The sequence below is a fragment of the Mus caroli genome, unplaced genomic scaffold (genome assembly GCF_978045245.1).
Source record: "Mus caroli unplaced genomic scaffold, Mus_caroli_1 scaffold_18, whole genome shotgun sequence".
NCBI lineage: Eukaryota > Metazoa > Chordata > Mammalia > Rodentia > Muridae > Mus > Mus caroli.
This window is the reverse complement of record NW_028227273.1, coordinates 16,319,302-16,344,000: the sequence shown is the minus strand read 5'-3', so window position 1 is coordinate 16,344,000 and position 24,699 is coordinate 16,319,302. Positions and strand designations below refer to the sequence as shown.

Here is a 24,699-nt window from a genome sequence, read left to right as displayed (position 1 = left end):
TAAAAGCTACTAGGGAATAAAAGCATTTCCCCCAGGGGGACCTATGGACCCAGTCCTGTGCACCCAGCCTTGGAGCACTGGTTTTGGTTTTTGTTGCTTCCTCTCTGTCACCTTTGAGCAGAAAGAAGCCAAGTCCTTCCAATATGAAGAATGTGGAGATAGTCATTCCCAACGCACAGAGGGAGGGTTGCCTTTGGACCACTCTGTGTCCTGTGCTGCTGCCACCTTGAACCCCAGAGGTAAGAGCATACAAAAGCCTGGCCACTGTCTTACAATACTAAAAAGGAAAAAATTATATATACAGAGAATTAGCATGTTGGCGACTTCATAAATTAACTTTCTGTATGTAGTCCAAGGTAAAGTTTGCCTTGCTGTGCTAATGGGAGTTTTAACACTTTATTCTTAGAGGTGACTTTTTTTTCAAGGCTCTCATTTTCCTGGTACATTTTGAAGCAATAAATCTAACCCTACCCAGAGGCACCTTCGTGGTAGGTTCAGTCAGCAAGAGCCTGCTGAAGCAGCGTCTAACAAATCGCCCAAACGCAGCTCCATTTCTCTGGATTCTTGAAGGCTACAAATAATGACAGAGTAGTTGTGGATTGCGAGACTAACTTCATTTCTGTGTAGGTTAGGCATGTGAAACAAGCCTGCTTTTCAACACATAAGCATTTTAGCCCTTCTGTAATAAACCCATCTTAGGTTTCCACATAAATTATGGCCACCAAAGGCTCTAGAACAATCTGTACCTGGCAGCGTGACTGTGCTGGAGGCAGAATAGCTTTTTAAGTTGTAAAATCTCATCAGAAGATTTTTTTTTCCACACATGAAGGAGCCCCAGCAGGGCTTCAGAAATGATGAGCAGAGTCAGGATAGACAGCATTCCACAGGTGATAGCCACTCCAGTCAACAAAACACTGCACGTCACTGGCTGTCCGTTTAGAACGCTCAGACTTCAGCAAGCATCCAATCTCCCACTAGGCAAAATGAAAATATGACCTTCTCTCCACCAAAAAGGTACAAGAAAAGCTTCCCTGGCCCCCTTCCTCCAGCACATACTTAAAACTAGATTGAATGCCTCCTGTGTGTGTCATACACCCTCTGAGTCTTACCACAAACTAGGAGTCTACAATAGGATTCACAGTGGTTTCATAAAATAAGATCCAAAACAAGCCATGAAAGCCAAGGATTTTATAGACAGAGGTAGGTCAGGGAGCTGTCTAGCTGCCCTGAGCTGACTTCAGGAAGAGTCAATGTGGGGTGAGGTGAGGAGATGATGGGATGGCGGGGCAGGCTCTAGGGGTAGGGGAGTCCTGGAGGTGCAAGGGGAAAGTGGGTCAGAGCCCATAGGGCAGGTGCTGTTTTAAGAAGTTGTCTTTTCCTCCTGGAAACTGAAGGACAAATACGCCTGAGGGGTTCCTGAGCAGGCAATTTACCCAGTGGAGACGCCAGTCAGCAAAGGGAAGAAGACGCTCTCCACCAGCATGCAGAAACCTCATTCGGAAATAATTCCATTACACTGGACTCTGTTGAAATAGGCTCAACTTGCAGTGAAATGTATAACCTTTAACTTGTTGCATCCGCTCCAATCAGTTAATCCTAACACCTTGTATGTGAGGTATGGGAAAACTTTAGCAATCAGCCTTGCAACGATGGATGCTTTCCAGACGCTCTGCTTTGAGCCTGAAGAAGTCATTGTGCTGGGACTTGGTTGTTGAATGCTCTGTACACGGGGAAGAAAAGCACGGGTCTTTGAGTGAAGGCTTTGGTAGAGGAGGCATGAAGGTTCTTGGGCAGATTCACATATAGCAACTTGTAATTCATTTTCACTATTTGCCCCTTTCTGAGATGCCCGGTGCCAACGCTGGTTGTTCTCGACACAGATTGTCATGGGTACCTTTCCTCAGATTAGGAGAAAGAAAACGTGCATGTCTGAACTTCTTTGTAAGAAAGAAAGCTGACACTCTCTGTTGCAGACTTTCAGAGAAGGTAAACTCTTATCATGGCCGATTCTTAGAAATAACATAAAAATAACATAAGGAAAATTGCACTGGTAAGTTGCCTTGCAGGTGTTTGGGATGGACATACAGAAGCAGGTGTGTGTCCATGTGTGCACACACACTGATACATACAACTTATGTACTGTATATATTCTATATTTACACAATAGTAGCTGTTAGTGATGTTTGGATTCAGAAAAGCCTTGGAAGGTTACACTAGAGAAGCAGCAGCTTATTTTACTTCAGTTATAGAAGAGGCAGGCAGGCAAAAACAACAGAACCTTGGCTTTATAACTGGAAGGGCCAGATTCTTGACTCTGTATGGGCAGTCAGCTTGCTTCTTGGCAAAATGGAAATGACATGTCTTTCATAATCTGGTAAGGATAATGTAAAGAGATGTGTACTTGGGTCCCTTGTCAACTCAAGTGGGGTATTTTTAGCCATAAATATTGACAGCCACTCCAAAGCTATATTGCCACCAGTACACTTCTGGTACGATGTCACTCCTTGGCAATTGTCCTTCCAGGAGGACGGAGGTGTTTTCTCAGCCTAGAAGGAAGCACTGATGAGAACAACTCATTCACTCTTTCAAGGGGCTAACACTTGAGCATGTCTTTATGTACTAAAATAAGTACCTCTTGCTAAGCATTGTGGTGGCTCACACCTCGAATCCCAGCACTTGGGAGGCAGAGGCAGGAAGATCTCTATGAATTCTAGGCCATCAGATATTAGCTGGGTCTCTTATTCCTCAGACATTAGGCACAAGCAATGTTGCACCCATTTTTTTTTAATTTTTAATATTTTTATTACATATTTTCCTCAATTACATTTCCAATGTTATCCCAAAAGTCCCCAATAGCGCCCCCCCCCACTTCCCTACCCACCCATTCCCATTCTTTTGGCCCTGGCATTCCCCTATATTGGGGCATATAAAGTTTGCAAGTCCAATGGGCCTCTCTTTCCAATGATGGCCGACTAGGCCATCTTTAGATACATATGCAGCTAGAGACAAGAGCTCCGGGGTTCTGGTTAGTACATCATGTTGTTCCGACAATAGGGTTGCAGATCCCTTTAGCTCCTTGGGTACTTTCTCTAGCTTCTCCATTGGGAGCCCTGTGATACATCCAATAGCTGACTGTGAACATCCACTCCTGTGTTTGCTAGGCCCCGGCATCGTCTCACAAGAGACAGCTATATTTGGGTCCTTTCAGCAAAATCTTGCTAGTGTATGCAATGGTGTCAGCGTTTAGAAGCTGCTTATGGGATGGATCCCTGGATACGGCAGTCTCTAAATGGTCCATCCTTTCATCACGGCTACGAACTTTGTCTCTGTAACTCCTTCCCTGGGTGTTTTGTTCCCAATTCTAAGAAGGGGCACAGTGTCCACACTTTGGTCTTCATTCTTCTTGAGTTTCATGCTTTTAGTAAATTGTATCTTATATCTTGGGTATCCTAAGTTTTGTGCTAATATCCACTTATCAGTGAATACATATTGTGTGAGTTCTTTTGTGATTGTGTTACTTCACTCAAGATGATGCCCTCCAGGTCCATCCATTTGGCTAGGAATTTCATAAATTCATTCTTTTTAATAGCTGAGTAGTACTCCATTGTGTAAATGTACCATAATTTCTGTATCCATTCCTCTGTTGAGGGACATCTGGGTTCTTTCCAGCTTCTGGCTATTATAAATAGGGCTGCTATGAACATAGTGGAACATGTGTCCTTTTTACCGGTTGGGACATCTTCTGGATATATGCCCAGGAGAGGTATTGCGGGATCCTCCGGTAGTACTATGTCCAATTTTCTGAGGAACCGCCAGACTGATTTCCAGAGTGGTTGTACAAGCTTGCAATCCCACCAACAATGGAGGAGTGTTCCTCTTTCTCCACATCCTCGCCAGCATCTGCTGTCACCTGAATTTTTGATCTTAGCCATTCTGACTGGTGTGAGGTGGAATCTCAGGGTTGTTTTGATTTGCATTTCCCTGATGATTAAGGATGTTGAACATTTTTTCAGGTGCTTCTCTGCCATTCGGTATTCCTCAGGTGAGAATTCTTTGTTCAGTTCTGAGCCCCATTTTTTAATGGGGTTATTTGACTTTCTGGAGTCCACCTTCTTGAGTTCTTTATATATATTGGATATTAGTCCCCTATCTGATTTAGGATAGGTGAAGATCCTTTCCCAATCTGTTGGTGGTTTTTTTTGTCTTATTGATGGTGTCTTTAGCCTTGCAGAAGCTTTGCAGTTTCATGAGGTCCCACTTGTCAATTCTCGATCTTACAGCACAAGCCATTACTGTTCTATTCAAGAATTTTTCCCCTGTGCCCATATCTTCAAGGCTTTTCCCCACTTTCTCCTCTATAAGTTTCAGTGTCTCTGGTTTTATGTGAAGTTCCTTGATCCACTTAGACTTGACCTTAGTACAAGGAGATGGGAATGGATCGATTCGCATTCTTCTACATGTTAACAACCAGTTGTGCCAGCACCATTTGTTGAAAATGCTGTCTTTCTTCCACTGGATGTTTTTAGCTCCCTTGTCGAAGATCAAGTGACCGTAGGTGTGTGGGTTCATTTCTGGGTCTTCAATTCTATTCCATTGGTCTATTTGTCTGTCACTATACCAGTACCATGCAGTTTTTATCACAATTGCTCTGTAGTAGAGCTTTAGGTCCGGCATGGTGATTCCACCAGAGGTTCTTTTATCCTTGAGAACAGTTTTTGCTATCCTAGGTTTTTTGTTGTTCCAGATGAATTTGCAGATTGCACTTTCTAATTCGTTGAAGTATTGATTTGGAATTTTGATGGGGATTGCATTGAATCTGTAGATTGCTTTTGGCAAGATAGCCATTTTTACAATGTTGATCCTGCCAATCCATGAGCATGGGAGATCTTACCATCTTCTGAGATCTTCTATAATTTCTTTCTTCAGAGACTTGAAGTTTTTATTATACAGATCTTTCACTTCCTTAGTTAGAGTCACGCCAAGATATTTTATATTATTTGTGACTATTGAGAAGGGTGTTGTTTCCCTAATTTCTTTCTCAGCCTGTTTATTCTTTGTGTAGAGAAAGGCCATTGATTTGTTTGAGTTAATTTTATATCCAGCTACTTCATCGAAGCTGTTTATCAGGCTTAGGAGTTCTCTGGTGGAATTTTTAGGGTCACTTATATATACTATCATATCATCTGCAAAAAGTGATATTTTGACTTCATCTTTTCCAATTTGTATCCCTTTGATCTCCTTTTGTTGTCCAATTGCTCTGGCTAGGACTTCAAGTACAATGTTGAATAGGTATGGAGAAAGTGGACAGCCTTGTCTAGTCCCTGATTTTAGAGGGATTGCTTCAAGCTTCTCACCGTTTACTTTGATGTTGGCTATTGGTTTGCTGTAGATTGCTTTTATCATGTTTAGGTATGGGCCTTGAATTCCTGATCTTTCCAAGACTTTTATCATGAATGGGTGTTGGATCTTGTCAAATGCTTTTTCCGCATCTAAAGAGATGACCATGTAGTTTTTGTCTTTGAGTTTGTTTATATACTGGATTACATTGATGGATTTCCGTATATTGAACCATCCCTGCATCCCTGGGATGAAACCTACTTGGTCAGGATGGATGATTGTTTTGATGTGTTCTTGGATTCGGTTAGCAAGAACTTTATTGAGGATTTTTGCATCAATATTCATAAGGGATATTGGTCTGAAGTTTTCTATCTTTGTTGGGTCTTTTTGTGGTTTAGGTATCAGAGTAATTGTGGCTTCATAGAATGAGTTGGGTAGAGTAACTTCTGTTTCTATTTTGTGGAATAGTTTGTGAAGAACTGGGATTAGATCTTCTTTGAAGGTCTGATAGAACTCTGCACTAAACCCATCTGGTCCTGGGCTTTTTTTAGTTGGGAGACTATTAATGACTGCTTCTATTTCTTTGGGGGATATAGGGCTGTTTAGATCATTAACCTGATCTTGATTCAACTTTGGTACCTGGTATCTGTCTAGGAACTTCTCCATTTCATCCAGGTTCTCCAGTTTTGTTGAGTATAGCCTTTGGTAGAAGGATCTGATGGTGTTTTGGATGTCTTCAGGATCTGTTGTTATGTCTCCTTTTTCATTTCTGATTTTGTTAATTAGGATGCTTTCCCTGTGCCCTCTAGTGAGTCTGGCTAAGGGTTTATCTATCTTGTTGATTTTCTCAAAGAACCAGCTCCTTGATTGGTTGATTCTTTGAATAGTTCTTCTTGTTTCCACTTGGTTGATTTCGCCCCTGAGTTTGATTATTTCCTGCCGTCTACTCCTCTTGGGTGAATTTGCTTCCTTTTGTTCTAGTGCTTTTAGGTATGTTGTCAAGCTGCTAATGTGTGCTCTCTCTAGTTTCCTTTTGGAGGCACTCAGAGCTATGAGTTTTCCTCTTAGAAATGCTTTCATTGCGTCCCATAAGTTTGGGTATGTTGTGGCTTCATTTTCATTGAACTCCAAAAAGTCCTTAATTTCTTTCTTTATTCCTTCCTTGACCAAGGTATCATTGAGAAGAGTGTTGTTCAGTTTCCACGTGAAGGTTGGCTTTCTATTATTTATTTTGTTATTGAAGATCAGCCTTAGTCCATGGTGATCTGATAGGATGCATGGGACAATTTCAATATTTTTGTATCTGTTGAGGCCTGTTTTGTGACCAATTATGTGGTCAATTTTGGAGAAAGTACCATGAGGTGCTGAGAAGAAGGTATATCCTTTTGTTTTAGGATAGAATGTTCTGTAGATATCTGCCAGATCCATTTGATTCATAACTTCTGTTAGCTTCACTGTGTCCCTGTTTAGTTTCTGTTTCCACGATCTGTCCATTGGTGAAAGTGGTGTGTTGAAGTCTCCCACTATTATTGTATGAGGTGCAATGTGTGCTTTGAGATTTACTAAAGTTTCTTTAATGAATGTGGCTGCCTTTGTATTTGGAGCATAGATATTCAGGATTGATAGTTCCTCTTGGAGGATTTTACCTTTGATGAGTATGAAGTGTCCCTCCCTGTCTTTTTTAATGACTTTGGGTTGGAAGTCAATCTTATCAGATATTAGAATGGCTACTCCAGCTTGTTTCTTCATACCATTTGCTTGGAAAAATTGTTTTCCAGCCTTTCATTCTGAGGTAGTGTCTATCTTTTTCTCTGAGATGAGTTTCCTGTAAGCAGCAAAATGTTGGGTCTTGTTTGTGTAGCCAGTTTGTTAGTCTATGTCTTTTTATCAGGGAGTTGAGTCCATTGATATTAAGAGATATTAAGGAAAAGTAATTGTTGTTTCCTGTTATTTTTGTTGTTAAAGTTGGCATTCTGTTCTTGTGGCTGTCTTCTTTTAGGTTTGTTGAGGGATTACCTTCTTGTAGTTTCTAGGGCGTGGTTCCTGTCCTTGTATTGGTTTTTTTCTGTTATTATCCTTTGAAGGGCTGGATTCGTGGAGAGATAATGTGTGAATTTGGTTTTGTCGTGGAATACTTTGGTTTCTCCATCTATGTTAATTGAGAGTTTGGCTGGGTATAGTAGCCTGGGCTGGAATTTGTGTTCTTTTAGTGTCTGTATAACATCCGTCCAGGATCTTCTGGCTTTCATAGTCTCTGGTGAGAAATCTGGTGTAATTCTGATAGGCTTGCCTTTATATGTTACTTGGCCTTTTTCTCTTACTGCTTTTAGTATTCTATCTTTATTTAGAGCATTTGTTGTTCTGATTATTATGTGTCGGGAGGTATTTCTTTTCTGGTCCAGTCTATTTGGAGTTCTGTAGGCTTCTTGTATGTTCATGGGCATCTCTTTCTTTAGATTTGGGAAGTTTTCTTCTATAATTTTGTTGAAGATGTTTGCTGGTCCTTTGAGTTGAAAATCTTCATTCTCATCCACTCCTATTATCTGTAGGTTTGGTCTTCTCATTGTGTCCTGTATTTCTTGGATGTTTTGAGTTAGGATCTTTTTGCATTTTACATTTTCCTTGATTGTTGTGCCGATGTTCTCTATGGAATCTTCTGCACCTGAGATTCTCTCTTCCATCTCTTGTATTCTGTTGCTGATGCTGGTATCTATGGTTCCAGATTTCTTTCCTAGGGTATCTATCTCCAGTGTTGCCTCATTTTGGGTTTTTTTATTGTGTCTACTTCCCTTTTTAGGTCTAGTATGGTTTTGTTCATTTCCATCATCTGTTTGGATGTGTTTTCCTGTTTTTCATTAAGGACTTCTACCTGTTGGATTAGGTTATCCTGTTTTTCTTTAAGGATTTGTAACTCTTTAGCAGTGTTCTCCTGCAATTCTTTAAGGGATTTTTGTGCTTCCTCCTTAATGTCTTCTACCTGTTTAGCAGTGTTCTCCTGTATTTCTTTTAGTGTGTTATTAAAGTCCTTCTTGAAGTCCTCTACCATCATCAGGAGATATGCTTTTAGATCCGTGTCTAGCTTTTCCGGTGTGTTGGGGTGCCCTGGACTGGGCGAAGTGGGAGTGCTGGGTTCTGATGATGGTGAGTGGTCTTGGTTTCTGTTAGTAAGATTATTACGTTTACCTTTCGCCATCTGGTAATCTCTGGGGTTAGTTGTTGTCGTTGTCACTGTTTAAAGATTGGAGCAGAAGCTGTGTTCCACTCACCAGCAGTCTCAAAATCCTGTGGCGGGGGTCGTGGGTAGCTGGCAGGTGTCAGCCGACCCTGCGCTCTAGCTACACTGGTGCTGTTCCGGCCGGATGAGGCCTGTGGCCCTACTCAGGCTGGTTTCTGCTTCCCTAACTAATGCAGTCTCAGGTCCCTCGCGCAATTGGATTGGAGCAGAAGCTGTGTTCCACTCACCAGAAGTCTTAAGATCCTGTGGCGGGTGTTGTGGGTAGCTGGCGAGTGTCAGCCGACCCTGCGCCCTAGCTACCCTGGTGCTTTTCTGACCGGAAGAGGCTTGTGTCGCACCCATTTTTTTTAAACCGTCTGGAACTCTTCCCATGGCTTCTGCAGAGTGTGAGGCTTATGTCCTCATGATTGTCTCTGTTTAGCCCTTCCTGTGTTCCTGTGGCCCTCCTGTCATGTTTCCCAATGCAGCTCAGTTCCCCTATTGCCTACAAAAAGGATCTCTCCTATAACTGGCATTCTGTCATATCCTGACCCATTACTATAGATTTCCAAAGCCCAACCATGGGGTCCTCCTCATGGAGGAAGATCTTCCAGGACCTCACACTTCCTGCCCCTCTGACTCTCTTGGGCGACCATACTACATGCACTCCACAGTATCTTCTTCTTCCCTGTCAGAACAATACATCCCCCTCCCCAGAAACCCTTCATGGTTCAGTCAGCTTGTCAAGACCTTTTTTTCCTCTGAAAAGAGTATTATGCAGCCCTAGAAAGACCTCTGGTGGAGACAACGGTGCTGCAGTGACCATGACAAGGCTGTGATCTGGCCACGTTCCCATGTGGTTTGGTCCCCTTTGGCATCACCTCCCTCATGTTGCTCCAGACCCCCAGGTGTTCTCTTGTTCTCCAAACCACGGAGACTATTTCTACATCGAAGTCTTAACCCTGGTTTCGTTCCCCTAGACCTTATGCTGACTGCAGCCTTCGCACCATCCATGTAAGAGGTTAAGCAGCAGGGCAGAGGTTAAATCCCTCAGTCCCCTGCAGCTCAGGAGTCTAGACTCTAGTCTGAGGGCAGGAGGAAGCTACTGAGGAGTGTTGAACAGGAAAACGATAAAATCTGAGTACATTTTTTAAGGTCTCACCATGCTGTTCATGAAGAAAGGATTGGGATAAAGAGTGGGGCTAGAACAAAACAAATAAACAAACAAACAAAAAACAACAAAACGCAAGGACAGTAGGCAATTAAGTTAGCGTCCAGACATGAAATGCATCTTGAACCAGGGTTAATAGAAAGAGAAATAGCAGAATCAAAAATTTAAAAAAGAAACAAAACAAAACAGGATTTTTCAAATTAGTTGCTTTATTCATTCAATATTCCACTGAACAACAGTGAACAAAATAGAGGGGAAAAAAATCCTGCCCTCTTGAAGTTTATATTCTAGATGAATGAAGATCCAGCTGGAACTAAAACCTTGACAGCTGTGGAAGTGAGTAGACAGGTGGTTGGAGTTCAGGTGTGGCCAGTGATTCAGCCATGTTTCAAGATGGCTCACATTAAAAAAGTGAAGTACTAACATCTACTTATCAATGAGTGCACACCATGTGTGTTCTTTCGTGTCTGGGTTACCTCACTCAGGATGATATTTTCTAGTTCCATCTATTTCCCTAAAGAATTTCATGAATTCATTGCTTTTAATGCTGAGTAGTACTCCATTGTGTAAATGTACCATATTTTCTGTATCCATTCCTCTGTTGAGGGACATCTGAGTTCTTTCCAGCTTCCAGCTATTATAAATAAGGCTGCTATGAACATAGTGGAACATGTGTCCTTGTTACATGTTGGAGCATCTTCTGGGTATATGCCCAGGAGTGGTATAGCTGGGTCCTCAGGTAGTACTATGTCCAGTTTTCTGAGGAACCACCATACTGATTTCCAGAGTGGTTGTACCAGCTTACAATCTCACTAACAATGGAAGGGTGTTCCTCTTTCTCCACATCCTCACCAGCATCTGCTGTCACCTGAATTTTTGATCTTAGCCATTCTGACTGGTGTGAGGTGGAATCTCAGGGTTGTTTTGATTTGCATTTCCCTGATGACTAAGAATGTGGAACATTTCTTTAGGTGCTTCTCTGTCATTAGATATTCCTCAGTTGACAATTCTTTGTATAGCCTGCACCTCATTTTTATTAGGGTTATTTGGTTCTCTGGGGTCTAACTTCTTGAGTTCTTTGTATACATTGGATATTAGCCCTCTATCGGATGTAGGGTTGGTAAACATCTTTTCCCATTCTGTTGGTTGCTGTTTTGTCCTATTGACAGTGTCCTTTGCCTTATAGAAGCTTTGCAATTTTATGAAGTCCCATTTGTCAGTTCTTGATCTTAGGGCATAAGCCATGGGTCTTCTGTTCAGGAAAATTTCCCCTGTGCCCATGTGCTCGAGGCTCTTCCCTACTTTCTCTTCTATTAGCCTAAAAGCTCAGAATACCCAAGATACAATTCACAGACCACATGAAGCTCAAGAAGAAGGAAGACCACAGTGTCAATGCTTCAGTCCTTCTCAGAAGGGGGAACAAAATACTCACAGGAGTAAATACAGAGACAAAGTGTGGAGCAGAAACTGAAGGAAAGGCCATCCAGAGACTGCCCCACCTGGGGATCCATCCCATATACAGTCACCAAACCCAGACACTAGTGCGGATGACAGGGTCCTGATATAGTTGCCTCCTGAGAGGCTCTGCCAGAGCCTGGTAAATACAGAGGCAGATGCTCACAGCCAACCGTTGGACTGAGCATGAGGTCCTCAATGGAGGAGTTAGAGAAAGGACTGAAAGATCAAGGGGTTTGCAGTCCATAGGAAGAACAATGGTATCAAACAAGTAGACGCCCCAGAGCTCCCAGGGACTAAACCATCAACCAGAGTACACATGGAGGGACCCATGGCTCCAGCCGCATATGTAGTCGAGGAAGACCTTGTCAGACATCAATGGGAGGAGAGGTTCTTTGTCCTGTAGAGGAATGCCAGGGTGGAGAGGTGGGAGTGGGTAGGTGGGTGGGCGAGCACCCTCATAGAGGCAAAGGGAGGGAGGATGGGATAGGGGGGTTCTGGAGGGGAAATCAGGAAAGGGGGTAACATTTGAAATATAAATAAATGAAATATCCAATAAAAAAAGGAAAAGAAAAAAAAAAAAGAAAGAAAAGAAAATTGAGTGAAGAGTACTGCATTGGCCAGCCCAGGGTTCCTTTAGAAGAGATTGCAAAAAGGCCTCAATGACTTTTAACCTTTCCTTAAAGGCAACAAAAAAATTACTGATAATTTTTGAGCAGACTCAACATAATCAAAAAAAAAACTGTTTAAGAAAATTAAAAGAATAATTTTCAAAAGATGTCGTCTTCCCCAAAGGAAAAAAATATATATACATGACCTGTTCACTGGAGATCAGGACCAAGACGGGGGCTCTTGTCTTCAACTTGATGACCTGTTCACTGGAGATCAGGACCAAGAAGGGGGCTCTTGTCTTCAACTCGATGTCCTTTTTATTTCATTAAACTAATAATTTTTTGTGTAATTTTCTTTAAAGTACAGTTTTAAAAGTAGTTGAACACCACAGTCCAATAAAGTGAAGCCTGATGTTAGAACTCTTCATGCATAAGCTCTTTTATGTTGTAATAATTCCTCCTCATTAGCAGCCGTGGAGCAAGCTTACCAAAGCTTTCCCTAATTAATAAGGAATTTTATCCAGGCAGTAGCGTGGTCTTTCCGGGATTATGGAAAAGATAAATGGTGAATAAGAAGCCTATGTGCGGTCTGGTTTGGCCTGCCCGACTCCTGTCAAAGCCTACCATTATCAGTGCAGGCAGAAGGCTCATACACAGCATGAATACTTGTTGCTCTCTAGAGATTTTTGTTGCGTTTTGCTTTGCTTTTGAGATAGGGTCTCCTCGTGTGATCTAGGCTGGTCTCTCACGTGTGATCTTATCCCTGCCTCCTGGGTGCTAGGGTTCCGGGTGTGCATCGCCATGCCAGGCTTCCTTCACTAAGGTAGAAATCACACATTAAAACACTGGCTCAGACCACCAGTTTTCTGTTCTGAAATGGGACATCTGTGATAATACTGGTAACATACAGGCCTCATGAACTATGTGAAGCAGCGGTTGTCAACCTCTGGGTTATGACTCCTTGGGAGTTCATACCAGATATCGCGTATATCAGATTTTTATATTATGATTCGTAACAATAGCAAAATTACAGTTACGAAGTAGTAACGAAACAATTTTATGATTAGGGGGTCATTCACCACAACATGTGGAACTGCATTAAAAGGTTGCAGCATTAGGAAGTCAGAACCACCGACGGGAAGCAACCTGACAGCAACACCCACTCGGTTTGCACTCGGTCCTCTTTCCAAGTGAACCATGACTGATTCAAAGGGCCTCTGGGAAGGAATTCTCAGCTGGCACTAAGATGCTACTGTACGGAAGTGATTGTGGCTATAGGAAGCAAGGTAGCCGTAAGGACCCATCAGAAGGAGCTGGGGAGAAAACCACCACAGAGGCAGAGTGTATGGCCAGGCCCGCTTCAAGACTACGATGCCGCTGAAGCATCTCCGGATGCATCTCTGGACCTCAGCGGCTTCCACCCTGTGTCTCCCTGCTTCCCCCACCAGCTAGGAGGAGAAAGAAGCTTTTCTTTCTCTCTCTCTCTCTCTCTCTCTCTCTCGTGATCTTGGGAAGAAGCCATGTAAGTAAATGCACGGGGTTAACTGCAGAGCAGCCTTGCCCTCCATGTCTGATACGCCCTCACACCTGAGCAAGATACTCCTGGGTTTGCCACGTCCGATTTTTTTTCCCTTTTAAAGACGTCTACCTCATGTGTTTTGTGAATAAACTCCAGAGTTGAGAGTAAGAAAGTATAAAAACAATGCAGATAGTGTATTGTGACGGTAATACTCAGTTACAATGCAAAGTTAAGGCATTTATTTCACCTGTCCCCAAGGACAGACAGGTAGGATTCATTGATGGTTACAAGGAAACAGATCTTTGCACAAGCAACCTGAAGAATACTATGAAGAAATTAAAAAAAACAAACAAACAACAAAAAAACAAAAGAATTGCTGTCAGAAAATTCGAAGTGACTTGCTTTTTCCTGGCTGGACACTGACTGCACTTTCCAATGATCTTGGCAATTACTCTTGGCAAAATTAAATTAGCTCGCTTTCTCTGGCTTAATTTTCTGTACAAATTTAACAAGGATTTGACCTTTAGCCACACTTTGCCATTGCTCCTTGGTTTTGAGCAGCAGGTGAACATCTGCACCACATTTGTTTTATCCTCTGGGACAAAAATGACTTTAGCCCCCGACTCTGCTAATCAGGTTCTGTACAGACAAGACATTGTGTTTGAAATACTTCGGGAGGGGGAAGGAGAGAGAGAGAGAGAGAGAGAGAGAGAGAGAGAGAGAGAGAGAGAGAGAGAGAGAGAGACCAAATGTACCTCAAAGAAAAACTTGATTAGCAAGATGCAGAATATCCCCCATGGGGCATTTCGGTGTGTGTTCTGAGTTAGAGATTTCATGAAAGATTGGGCAGCTTGTACTGTGCGGACCCTGAACACTCATCCAACAGCTTTCCGGATTTGGCTTCACTTGTTCCTTTCCAGGAAATCCAAAATCTCAGAGTGTCAAGGTGTCATCAAAATGTAATCCTAACGCCACAGGGTTTGCTATTCCCTATTTCAAATAACTAAGGCTAAGAAGTCTGCTCTTCTCTTTGCATCTAAAGGAGGAGATGTATTTGGGAGTAATCTTGGGAGGAAATGGGAGTTGAACACCCCGTTTACACCCAGGACCCAGCAACTAGCTAATCTGAGGAGAGACTAAGCTGGCATCTTCTGTCACCAAATTGCCTTTTTAAAAAAAATGTACACTCTAAGACTCAAAAGAGTAAGCACAGCCCTGGTATCAGAGCGTAATGAACAAAAGGTTAAAAAGAAGTAACTTTGGTGGGGAGGGTGGAACTAAAAGTTTTAAGCACAGAGCTCCCGTTCTTAACAGAGACCACAAATTGCTTAAACCTGTGGTCAAGCTGGCTCCCAGGAGCAGCGCCATGCTGCCCCAGCCCTGAGTGGCAAAGCTTGTGGGAGGGGCGTGTGGGAACCGTTCTCTCTCCAACTTGAATGAAATGTAACTGCTCCTTTGGTTACTTTAGGGTTACGGGGAGGGATGGGGGAGCATGCGTGTGTACTTTCGGATACAGCTGGAAACCATTAACAACTCCGAGAGCATCTCTGTAACTCAGAGGGTGGGTGGCCTGGCAAAGCTCCTGGATCTCTGAGCGTAATCACCAGCTCTTAGCACTGGGAGGGGTTTCATTTCCACCTCCCACCCGGGACAGAAACCCCTTACAACTGTTCTGTTTGCACGCTTCCACCAAAGGTCTGTTCATGTGAAGCGATGAACAGCCCATTGAAGCATCAATTCCTAGAAAGTTCTTGGCAAATTTACCTCTATAGAAAGTTCACCCTTCCAGTTCCCCCCACTCTGGTGTCACAGCTCACAAGAGTGCTGCTTAGAGACACAAAGGACCCCTAGCCTCTTGGTTTTCCCTTCTAGCAGCTGAATGACCCTTTCTTGTCTATCCTATCCTGACTCACATTTAGTCTTTTCCAGCATCCACGTGAACTTGCCCGCGCTGAACTGTGTTTATGTTTCAGAATCACATTTGGAATCAGAATCTTTCTAAAGAGCTGGTCCCAGAATTGGACACATTCCTAGCTATGGAGTCACCTGAGGCAGGCTTGTATGTTGCTTCCTCACTAGGCAGCCTTGGCTGGCCTGGCACTTGTTATGTAGAACGAGGCGGTCCTAAGAACCCACTTGCCTCTGCCTCCTGACTAAAGGAATGAACCAACACAGCACACCTTTGGGGGTGAGCTTCTTAAACTCCCATGCTCAAACCTTTTGGGTCAGAAATTTCCATGCCGCTTGAGTATACAGATGTATAAAATAGATGTGTGAATAATATACTTACTAATATTCATAAAAATTATCTTAGGGCCATCCTTTGGTATTCATATAATGATCATTTATAAAAGAGGGAAGCAAATTTACACGTGAACGACAGAGATAAGCTTATTTATTTTTTACACTTAAAGAATTAAATCATATCTAACTTTTTGATACTGTAGAGAACCTTCGATATTTTGCAGAGTTGATCAACGTTTGAATTTCAGATCATCTTTACTGAGAGCTCTGTTGCAGGTAAACATGCAGTACTGTGGCTTGGAGAGATGATTTGGCGATTGAGGGTCCCAGCTGCTCGGATCATGGGGACCTGAGTTCCGTTCCCAGCACATACACTGTCACAGTCACCTCTAACTCCAGCTGCAAGGGACCCAATACCCTCTTCTGACATCCTCAGACATCTGAAAACATGTGTGCACATACACATACGTAGACATGTGATTTATACATACACATATAAATAAAATAATCTATTTTTTTTCTCCCAACTCATGTTCTTTCTCCCTTTTGATTTTTAAGAGAATATCTCACTGTGTAAACCAGATTCGCCTTGAACTCACAGAACTGTGGAACCCACAGCTTAAGCAACTGTCACTTGGGGGTGGGGTGGCTTTCTTCTTCTTCTTCTTCTTCTTCTTCTTCTTCTTCTTCTTCTTCTTCTTCTTCTTCTTCTTTCATTAGATATTTTCTTTATTTACATCTCAAATGTTATCCCCTTTCCTGGTTTCCCCTCCAAAAACCCCCTATCCTCTCCCCCTTCCCCCTACTCACCAACCCACCCACTCCTGCTTCCTGGCCCTGGCATTTCCCTATACTGGTGCATAGAACCTTCACAGGACCAAGGGCCTCTCCTCCCATTGATGAAGGAGCTAGAGAAAGTACCTAAGGAGCTGGAGAGGTGTGCAGCCCCATAGGAGGAACAACAATATGAACTAACCAGTACCCCCAGAGCTCCCTGGGACTAAACCACCAATCAAAGGGTACTCATGGAGGGACCCATGGCTCTGGCTTTGTTTTTTGTTGTTGTTGTTGTTTGGGGGTTTTTTGTTTTTGTTTTTGTTTTTTTGAGGGAGGAAATAAAATAAAATTATCTATTTTTTTTATCTATCTTTGCAGAGAGGAAGCATTCAACTCCTTCTCAGCAAAATGTTTTTCACCTTATCCTCAGGCAAGATTTCTGCTCCCAAAGGCCTCCCTGTAGCTGTGACAAAGAGAGAGAGGCAGGGGACAAGCATGGATGCACTCTCCTGGATGCTCACTGGGAGTCCCAGTCTTTGCAAGTGTAGAGACCAAAGGATGGGTCATATGGGGACTGGACATCTAGGCCAGAGAAATCCTCTGGGACCAAAACAAAAAGGTGGCTTTGAATATAACTTCCTCATCTCCCCCCACACCCCGCAGGGAACACAAGTGCTCAACCCCCTGAGCCTGGCCCAGCCCAGCCACTTCTCTCTCCCCTTTCTCTGCCTCCAAGGCCGTGGAATCCCAGTTATCTGGGGCTCAGCAGCCCAGTCTCCGCCTGTTTGCTGTCCCTGCTTCCCTTGGGAGCTTTCTCTTCCTGTCATGATCACAGAGCATCTGTATCCCCACCCCACCCCACCCCCACGCCCCCACTTCCATTGATTCCACATCACATCTTGATCTGGACCTTTTTCTCAGAATTATTTTCAATTAATTTTCCAAACAAGAACAGGGGTCAGCCTTTATTTTTTTTTTTTTCCCTTTTAGCACGTTAGACGCAATGGATGCCATCGTCTTTAAGGTCTGAGGAATGTCCTTGCTCCGTCTTTAGCCTCATTATATGGAAGGGAAGGGACACAGGGCCAGTTCAGATTCAGACTTTTACAAATTAAGTAAATGAGCGCTTAGAGCCTGGCAGCGTCACCTCACATGTGTCCTGACACAGCGGCGTCACCTCACATGTGTCCTGACACAGCGGGGGTAATTTTGACCTCATTCTGTGTTCCCAGCTGTGCCTCAGATCAACTGTGATGTCAAAGCTGGAAAGATCAGCAATCCTGAGTTCATGGTGAAATGTCCAGCGGGCTGCCAGGACCCCAAATACCATGTTTACGGCACTGGCGTCTACGCGTCTTACTCCAGCGTGTGTGGCGCCGCGGTTCACAGGTGGGTGGCTATGACCTATTCCGCACCCAGTGATCAAAGCGCTTTGGGGAACTTCTGATGCAGGGTTGCTGCAATTAGCAAGCAAAAGTGTACAAATCTAACTGAGCCTCCTGTATTCCATTTACAAATTTGTCCGAGAAGTCATGTGTGACCCTCCGTCTCCTTTCCTATCACTCTTACAAAAACTGACTGACTTATTCCCCACCTTTTTTATATTTTATTTTATTTTATTTTTTATTTTATTTTTTGGTTTTTCAAGACAGGGTTTCTCTGTATAGCCCTGGCTGTCCTGGAACTCACTTTGTAGACCAAGCTGGCCTCGAACTCAGAAATCCACCTGCCTCTGCCTCCCAAGTGCTGGGATTAAAGGCGTGCACCACCACTGCCCAGCTAAAGTTCTATTAACTTTTTTTAAATTGCAAATAAAAGAGCAAAATCACGTACCAAAATTAGCCAGATCCCAAAACTTTACAGTTCTGTAAGCATCTGTCCAGCGATAACAGTCATTTGGAGTGGAAACTGTGAGGCTTCATAGCGAATTCTATACTTTCTCTATTGAATATATCTGAATATCCACCTCCTGAAATGCTACTTCATACTTGAATCCATCCAATAACATCTGGACATGTGGGTCTAGCATAACATGTAGAGAAGAAAACAAGAAAGGCTAAATATTAGAGTTTGAAGAAGAATCGAATGCAGATAATAAACGGGAGTCTCAGAAATGAACCTAAGGCTAAGTGTTCTCCCCTTCCTTTGGTGAGTAAGAAGGAAATGTATTTCTTCATGATCAGGGTGAAGAAAATAAAATTCTTGATTCTTTACAACATTTTTTTTTCCTACATGCTGTGCAAGAAAATGTTAGGAATGCCCAGGAGTTTGGAGGGGAAAATAGCTATCAAAAGTCTGGTGATGGGTCAGAGACAGAAAGGGGTGGCAGGCGGCACCGCTTGTCCGGCTGTCACTTTGGGACTGGGGGGGACTACAAGAGGCATGGCATGCTTTGAACTCAGTCACAGCTCACATGAAAAGTGGCAACGTGACCTTCACATCCTCAGACCTGAGGATCCTCAGACCTCTCTTCCTTGGCTTGAGTGACAAACGCAGGGAAATGTGTGTTTAATATCTCGGTGATCAAGTTTACATGCGTATGCAAACCCTTTCCCCACTACCACACTTACTCACCACGACAATTCCCCCTTTGAAGTATCTCTTGTTATTAGACACATCTCCAAAATAAAGTCAAGGCCAGCTGTGGTTGTGAGACCCTGTAATCCAGCCTCTGGGAGGCAGGAGAATCTGGTATCAACTGGTATCCTAGGTTATCTTCTATTGCATAGAATCTAAGGCCAGCCCGAGTCACATGAGATCCTGTCTTCAAGAACCAAAACAAACAAACACTGAATATAGACTGAATAGCTCTTCTAAAGTTACACTACCAAGCATCAGAGTGAGGTACTGTAATCCAGATCTAGCTCCATATGATTGCCCAAAACTACTGCTGGCACAGCCTTGGATACAGGGGCTCCACGCTAGATAATGTCTGAATTATTCGGGCTTCTTTTATCTTTTTCCTTTTCTTTACACAAAAGTGACTCGGCTGTTCTGTTGAATGAGAGGAGATGGTATAAAAACCCCCTTTGAAGGTAGTGAGTTAGTACACTCTGAAGTTTGGAGGAAGCAGACAGGGAAAAAAGACAACAAGGAAACATTGTGCATAAGATATAGTTTAGGAATTACCAGTAGAGTGTATTAGACACGCCTCTCCTGGGAGGGAATAAGGTGCAACAGTACGACAACCATTCAGCGGTTGTTTTTCTTAAGTGGAGCAGACCACAGGAGTAAGTCTGAGCTCACCACTGATGACAACAAATAACCTTGTGACGCTCTGATTCGTTCCTTCCAGCTTTGTTTCAGTCCTTCATTTCAACACTACTGCCAGCGTTCCCATTACTCAGAAAAGGAATCGGGTGTGATTGGCTAATCTATGCAAGGGGAACAGGGAAAACTCATGAGAGGGGAGGGGAGGGGAGGGGAGGGGAGGGGAGGGGAGGGGAGGGGAGGGGAGGGGAGGGGAGGGGAGGGGAGGGGAGGGGAGGGGAGGAGAGAAAGAGAAAGAGAAAGAGAAAGAGAAAGAGAAAGAGAAAGAGAAAGAGAAAGAGAAAGAGAAAGAGAAAGAGAAAGAGAAAGAGAAAGAGAAAGAGAAAGAGAAAGAGAGAAAGAGAAAGAGAAAGAGAAAGAGAAAGAGAAAGAGAAAGAGAAAGAGAAGAGAAGAGAAGAGAAGAGAAGAGAAGAGAAGAGAAGAGAAGAGAAGAGAAGAGAAGAGAAGAGAAGAGAAGAGAAAGAAAGAGAAGAGAAGAGAAGAGAAGAGAAGAGAAGAGAAGAGAAGAGAAGAGAAGAGAAGAGAAGAGAAAAAAGTCTCCTCACAGTCAGCAAGCACTTTTATACACTAAGCAATATAGCAGATCTTAACCCAAATATGTAAAGGCAGAGAAGCAAGCACTTGGTAAAAGAGAGGGAGAGAGAGAGAGAGAGCTCTTCCTAAGATGGATCAATGAGGAGACCATGTCTGTGCCAGGCCCTCTTCCTGAAGGTTTTCTAAGTGTATGCCTGACCTCTGAACAGCTGCCATTCAACAGCTGGCTCAGTGGTTTATGCTCCCTCTCCGAGCTGGGAAACTGACCCTAAGTTTATCTCAGATCCCAGGCGCTGTGTCAGGAAGGAGGTGAACTTCAAAGCCATGCACATGTCTGTGCAGAGTCTAGCGATAAATTCTCCACCAAGGCGACAGAAGGGAGTCAGGCCGCGTTAGTATATTTCCACATATAGACACTCTTAAGATGACTGACCTCAAACCCCCAAGGTCAAGTCAACTGGGTCGTGAAATCCTGCAAGGTTAGTTAACAACTGGCTCTCAAAGCTGGTATAAGAACTCCCTGCCCCAACCCACTGATAAGTAGGCTTACACAGAATAATAAAATGTTATCCTTTCCATAGGGATTTTTCCAGGAGCTGTAGAGATGGCTCACTAGTGAAAAACACTGGTTGCTCTTCCAAAAGACCCATGTTTGGTTTCCAGCACCTACACAGGGACTCACAAATATCTGTAACTCCAGTTCTAGGAGGTGATCAGATGCCCTCTTCTGGCCTCTGTGGGCACCAGGCATGCATGTGCACATATATGCATACAGGCCAAATACCTACACATAAAAATATTTTTAATCCGTTTTTTTATATTTTTATTAGGTATTTTCCTCATTTACATTTCCAATTTTAATCCGTTTTAAAAATATTTTTTTATTTACTTAACAAACCACATTAATTCCAGAATTCGTTAGAGGTGGTACAAGATAGTAGATCACCAAGTACTTTGTGAGAGCAAAGTCTAAGAGGGTTGCAGAAGCAAGATGGTGTCAGGCTCTCTGTGAGGAAGGACCTGGAGATAGAGGGGCCCAGAGAAGAGAACAGCACAATGTAAGCCACGTGACTGGAATGGCGAAGTTGGTCAGCAGCAGAGGGCTACCCAGACCTCATGGTGGAGCAGTGAAGGCTACAGGGAGTGACAAGAAATTGGAAGGCGGGGGGGGGGGGGGGGGTGGGGGGTGGGGGGGGGGGGGTATTTGTGCTTGTGAACCCTAAGGAAGTACCACAACCCACAGGGCTGAACCCATGGTTTGAGATCAGTGAGGCCTGCCTGCATTCAGATAGCGATTGCAAAGCGTTAGTTACAAAACCTTAGGTGACTCACTCTTGGAGCCGCCTGTTTCTATGGAACAGGGAATAACAACATTCCCTCCTTCCAGCCTGGTCACTCTGAGGTTTGCTGGGAAGGCGCAGTGAGACCTGAGTGAGGTTATTTTAAAGCCTTTAAGTGCTTTTACATGTCAAATGCTATCATCATGTTGTTCAAGGCCATCAGAATCTGAGTGTTGAAAGTTGTTGAGTCACTGTGGAGTTGGGAGAGCAAGGAAATGGCAGCCTCCACCCTGGAGGGAAGGGCCAGTGCTGATGGAAGCTAATCCTTGTGCTTTTTATTCATATGCCGTAAAATAGAGATACCCAGAGGAGCCACGGGAGACTGGAGCAAGGGGCTACGTAGGACCTCGGGTGGGCCTTCTGCCTAACAGATAGATAGATATACCAGTCCCTAGACATCAGGACAGAAGAGCTGGTAGAAAATCCTAGAAATTAAGGAATCATTTTCAACTATCAGGAGATCTCTTTCCTCCTCCTCCTCCTCCTTCTCCTCCTCCTCTTTCTCTTCCTCCTCTTCTTCCTCCTCCTCCTCTTTCTCCTCCTCTTCTTTCTTCTTTTCTTCTTCACCCTTCCTTCTCTTTCTCCTCCTCCTCCTTTCTCTCCTTTTTTTTCTTATTGCAGTGCTAAGAATGGAGCCCAGAGCCCCACACATGCTAATCAGTCCCCCTAACGCTGAGCTACACCCTCTGCCCTGAGTTTTCTTTTCAAATGAGTTTCATTTAGCTGTGTCTTTTCCGTCTCTAGTCCTAAATCAAAGAACCATGTACTTATAACAACTTTAACCTGCTAAAGTGACTGAATTCATCCTGCTTTATCTCGAAGCCAAATTAGAAAATTTCAGGCACAAAGTTTTCCTTTCAAACTAGCGGTACATGCCATAGTGCTAGGCACTCCAGAGGCTGAGACGGGAATGGCTTGAGTTCAGGAGTACAAAGCCAACCTACAAATACAGAAGTGACCAAAGAAAGGAAGTAAGTCAGGTATAGAGAGAGGCAAGAGGACCAGCCTGGTTTATATAGCGGCCTTTGAGACTAGCCTGGGATACCTGGAGAAAGAACCTTGTCTCAAAAGAAGGAAAGGGAGGAAGGAAAGAAGGAAGGAAGGGAGGGAGGGAGGGAGGGGAATAGAGAGAAGGGGCTAGGTGTGGTATCACATTCTTTAATCACTGCACTCAGGAAGCAAAGGGAGGCAAATTTCTCTGAGTTTCAGGTCTATGTAGCAAGACCCTATCTTTAAAAAAAAAAAAATTAAGTAATTAATTAATTTTAAAAAAGAAGAGACCAAAAAATACACAAGTTAAGAATAGGACTAGGAAAGCGAGAGAACTAGAAATCTGAGTCATAAGAGGCAAGAGAATTTCTGGTTGGCACAACACACATTTGACCCAGAAAAGGGGTCATCCGACCTAGAGGTCAGGTGCCAAGTCCAGTGGCTGAAATACCATGGGGTGGGGGTGGGGAAATAAAGACAGGGTTTATCTGTGTAGACCTGGCTATCCTGGAACTCACTCTGTAACAGAGGCTGACCTCGAACTCACAGAGATCCGACTGCCTCTCCCTCCTTCCCTCCCTCCCCCTCCTCCTCTCCCCCCCCCCATCTTGTGCTGGGGTTAAAGGCCTGTACCACCATGCTCAGCTAAACACCATGCGCGTGCGCAGGGATTGACTGCAAATCTGAGCATACGTTCCCTGAACTGCTTTCTAGTGCCTGACTAAACACAGTTGTCGGACTGTAGATCTATGCTTCCTTCCGTCTAAGGTTTAGTGGGTGTTGTTGTTGTTGTTGTTGTTTTTGTTGTTGTTTTTGTTGTTGTTTTTGTTGTTGATGTTGCTATCGTTGTGGTTGTTTGTGTGTTTTCTTTTTATAGCGGTGTGCTGGATAATTCAGGAGGGAAAATACTTGTTCGGAAAGTTGCTGGGCAGTCCGGTTACAAAGGAAGCTACTCGAATGGGGTTCAGTCTTTATCTTTACCCAGATGGAGAGAGTCCTTCATCGTCTCAGGTATGTCGCACCCTGAGGTCCCTGCTGGATGCAGGCATCTGCGGTGACCCCAGGACGAAATGTGATCATCCAGTTGCTGTTACTTTTTGCTGATGGCCTACTCATTTCAGAAATATATCAAACATTATTCTAAAACCTAGAATTATGAAACAGATTATACTTAAAACTTGAAAACTGGAGCCAAGTCAAACCCGGAAATGGTAAAGCTCCTCACTGCTCATGTGAACTGCATCACAGCCTCTCGAAAGGGTCACGTGAGTGATCTAATGACTGCAGTTGTCTAGTTTCACAATGGAAACGTAGCCAGCTCTCTCAGAACCATCCGGCCCTGCTTCTCCGTTTTTTGGTTATTTCTCCAACCCAGACTTCTATTTGTAAAATATTTAAACTTACAGAAAATGTTAAAAGACAGACCAGTGAATACCCCTCTTCCTTCTGCCCAGACTCCTCACTTGTTAATAGTTCGTCCCGATCGCTTTACCTACTTGAGTAGCTATCATTTAAAGAAACATGCCTGGGAAACGCTACAAGCGTCTCCAACACCGCATCTGAAAGTCCTTGCCCATGTGTCTCTATGAACACAAACATTTTCCTGAGTAACTATGGTGGTGCCGCATCTGAAAACAAATGTTGATGTAACACTGTCCAATAAAGAACTCATATTCGCACCTCCAAAATATTCCTCATAATAGCTTATTCTCTTTTTTGGATCTGCAATATGATCAAAGATCCTGCCTAGTGTTTACTTGTCTCTTCAGTCTCCTTTAACTCCACCACATCTCATCTTGTCACTAGCCAATGGTAATGACATCTATGGCGTCTAGTAGTATGCCCTACAGTATGGACCAGAAACGGGGCCAGTTGCTTTTTTCGTCATTGGTTTCAATTTCACTATATATTTCTAAAGATATATTTGTTTTTTTTTTAATTTTATGTATACGAATGTTTTGCTTGCATGTATGTATGTATACCATGTGTGTGCCTAGTGCCTAGGGTGGCCAGAAGAGGATATTAGAACCCCTGGAACTGGAGTTATGCACAGTTGTGGGCCATCATGTGGATACTAGGAACTCACCTCAGCTCCTCTTGCAAGAGCAGCAAATGTTCTTAACCTCAGAGCCATCACTCCAGCCCCTCAACTTAAATATTTTGAAAAGGACAGATTCTGTGGTCAAACCTCCCTGGCGACATGGTACAATGGCCTTGCAAAGGGCTATACTGCCAG

At 43.5% G+C, this 24,699-nt stretch overlaps 1 protein-coding gene across 4 annotated transcripts in view; it reads left to right on the top strand.

Annotated features, from left to right (window-relative positions):
* Positions 1–24,699, top strand: part of Vit (vitrin) — a 133,436-nt gene that overhangs the window by 55,662 nt on the left and 53,075 nt on the right. For all 4 annotated transcript variants that reach the window (XM_085832630.1, XM_085832629.1, XM_085832628.1 and 1 more), the window contains exons 4-5: positions 17,561–17,717; positions 23,341–23,474. In XM_085832630.1, the coding sequence (XP_085688756.1) occupies positions 17,561–17,717; positions 23,341–23,474 (291 nt within the window). The remainder of the gene's footprint in view (positions 1–17,560; positions 17,718–23,340; positions 23,475–24,699) is intronic.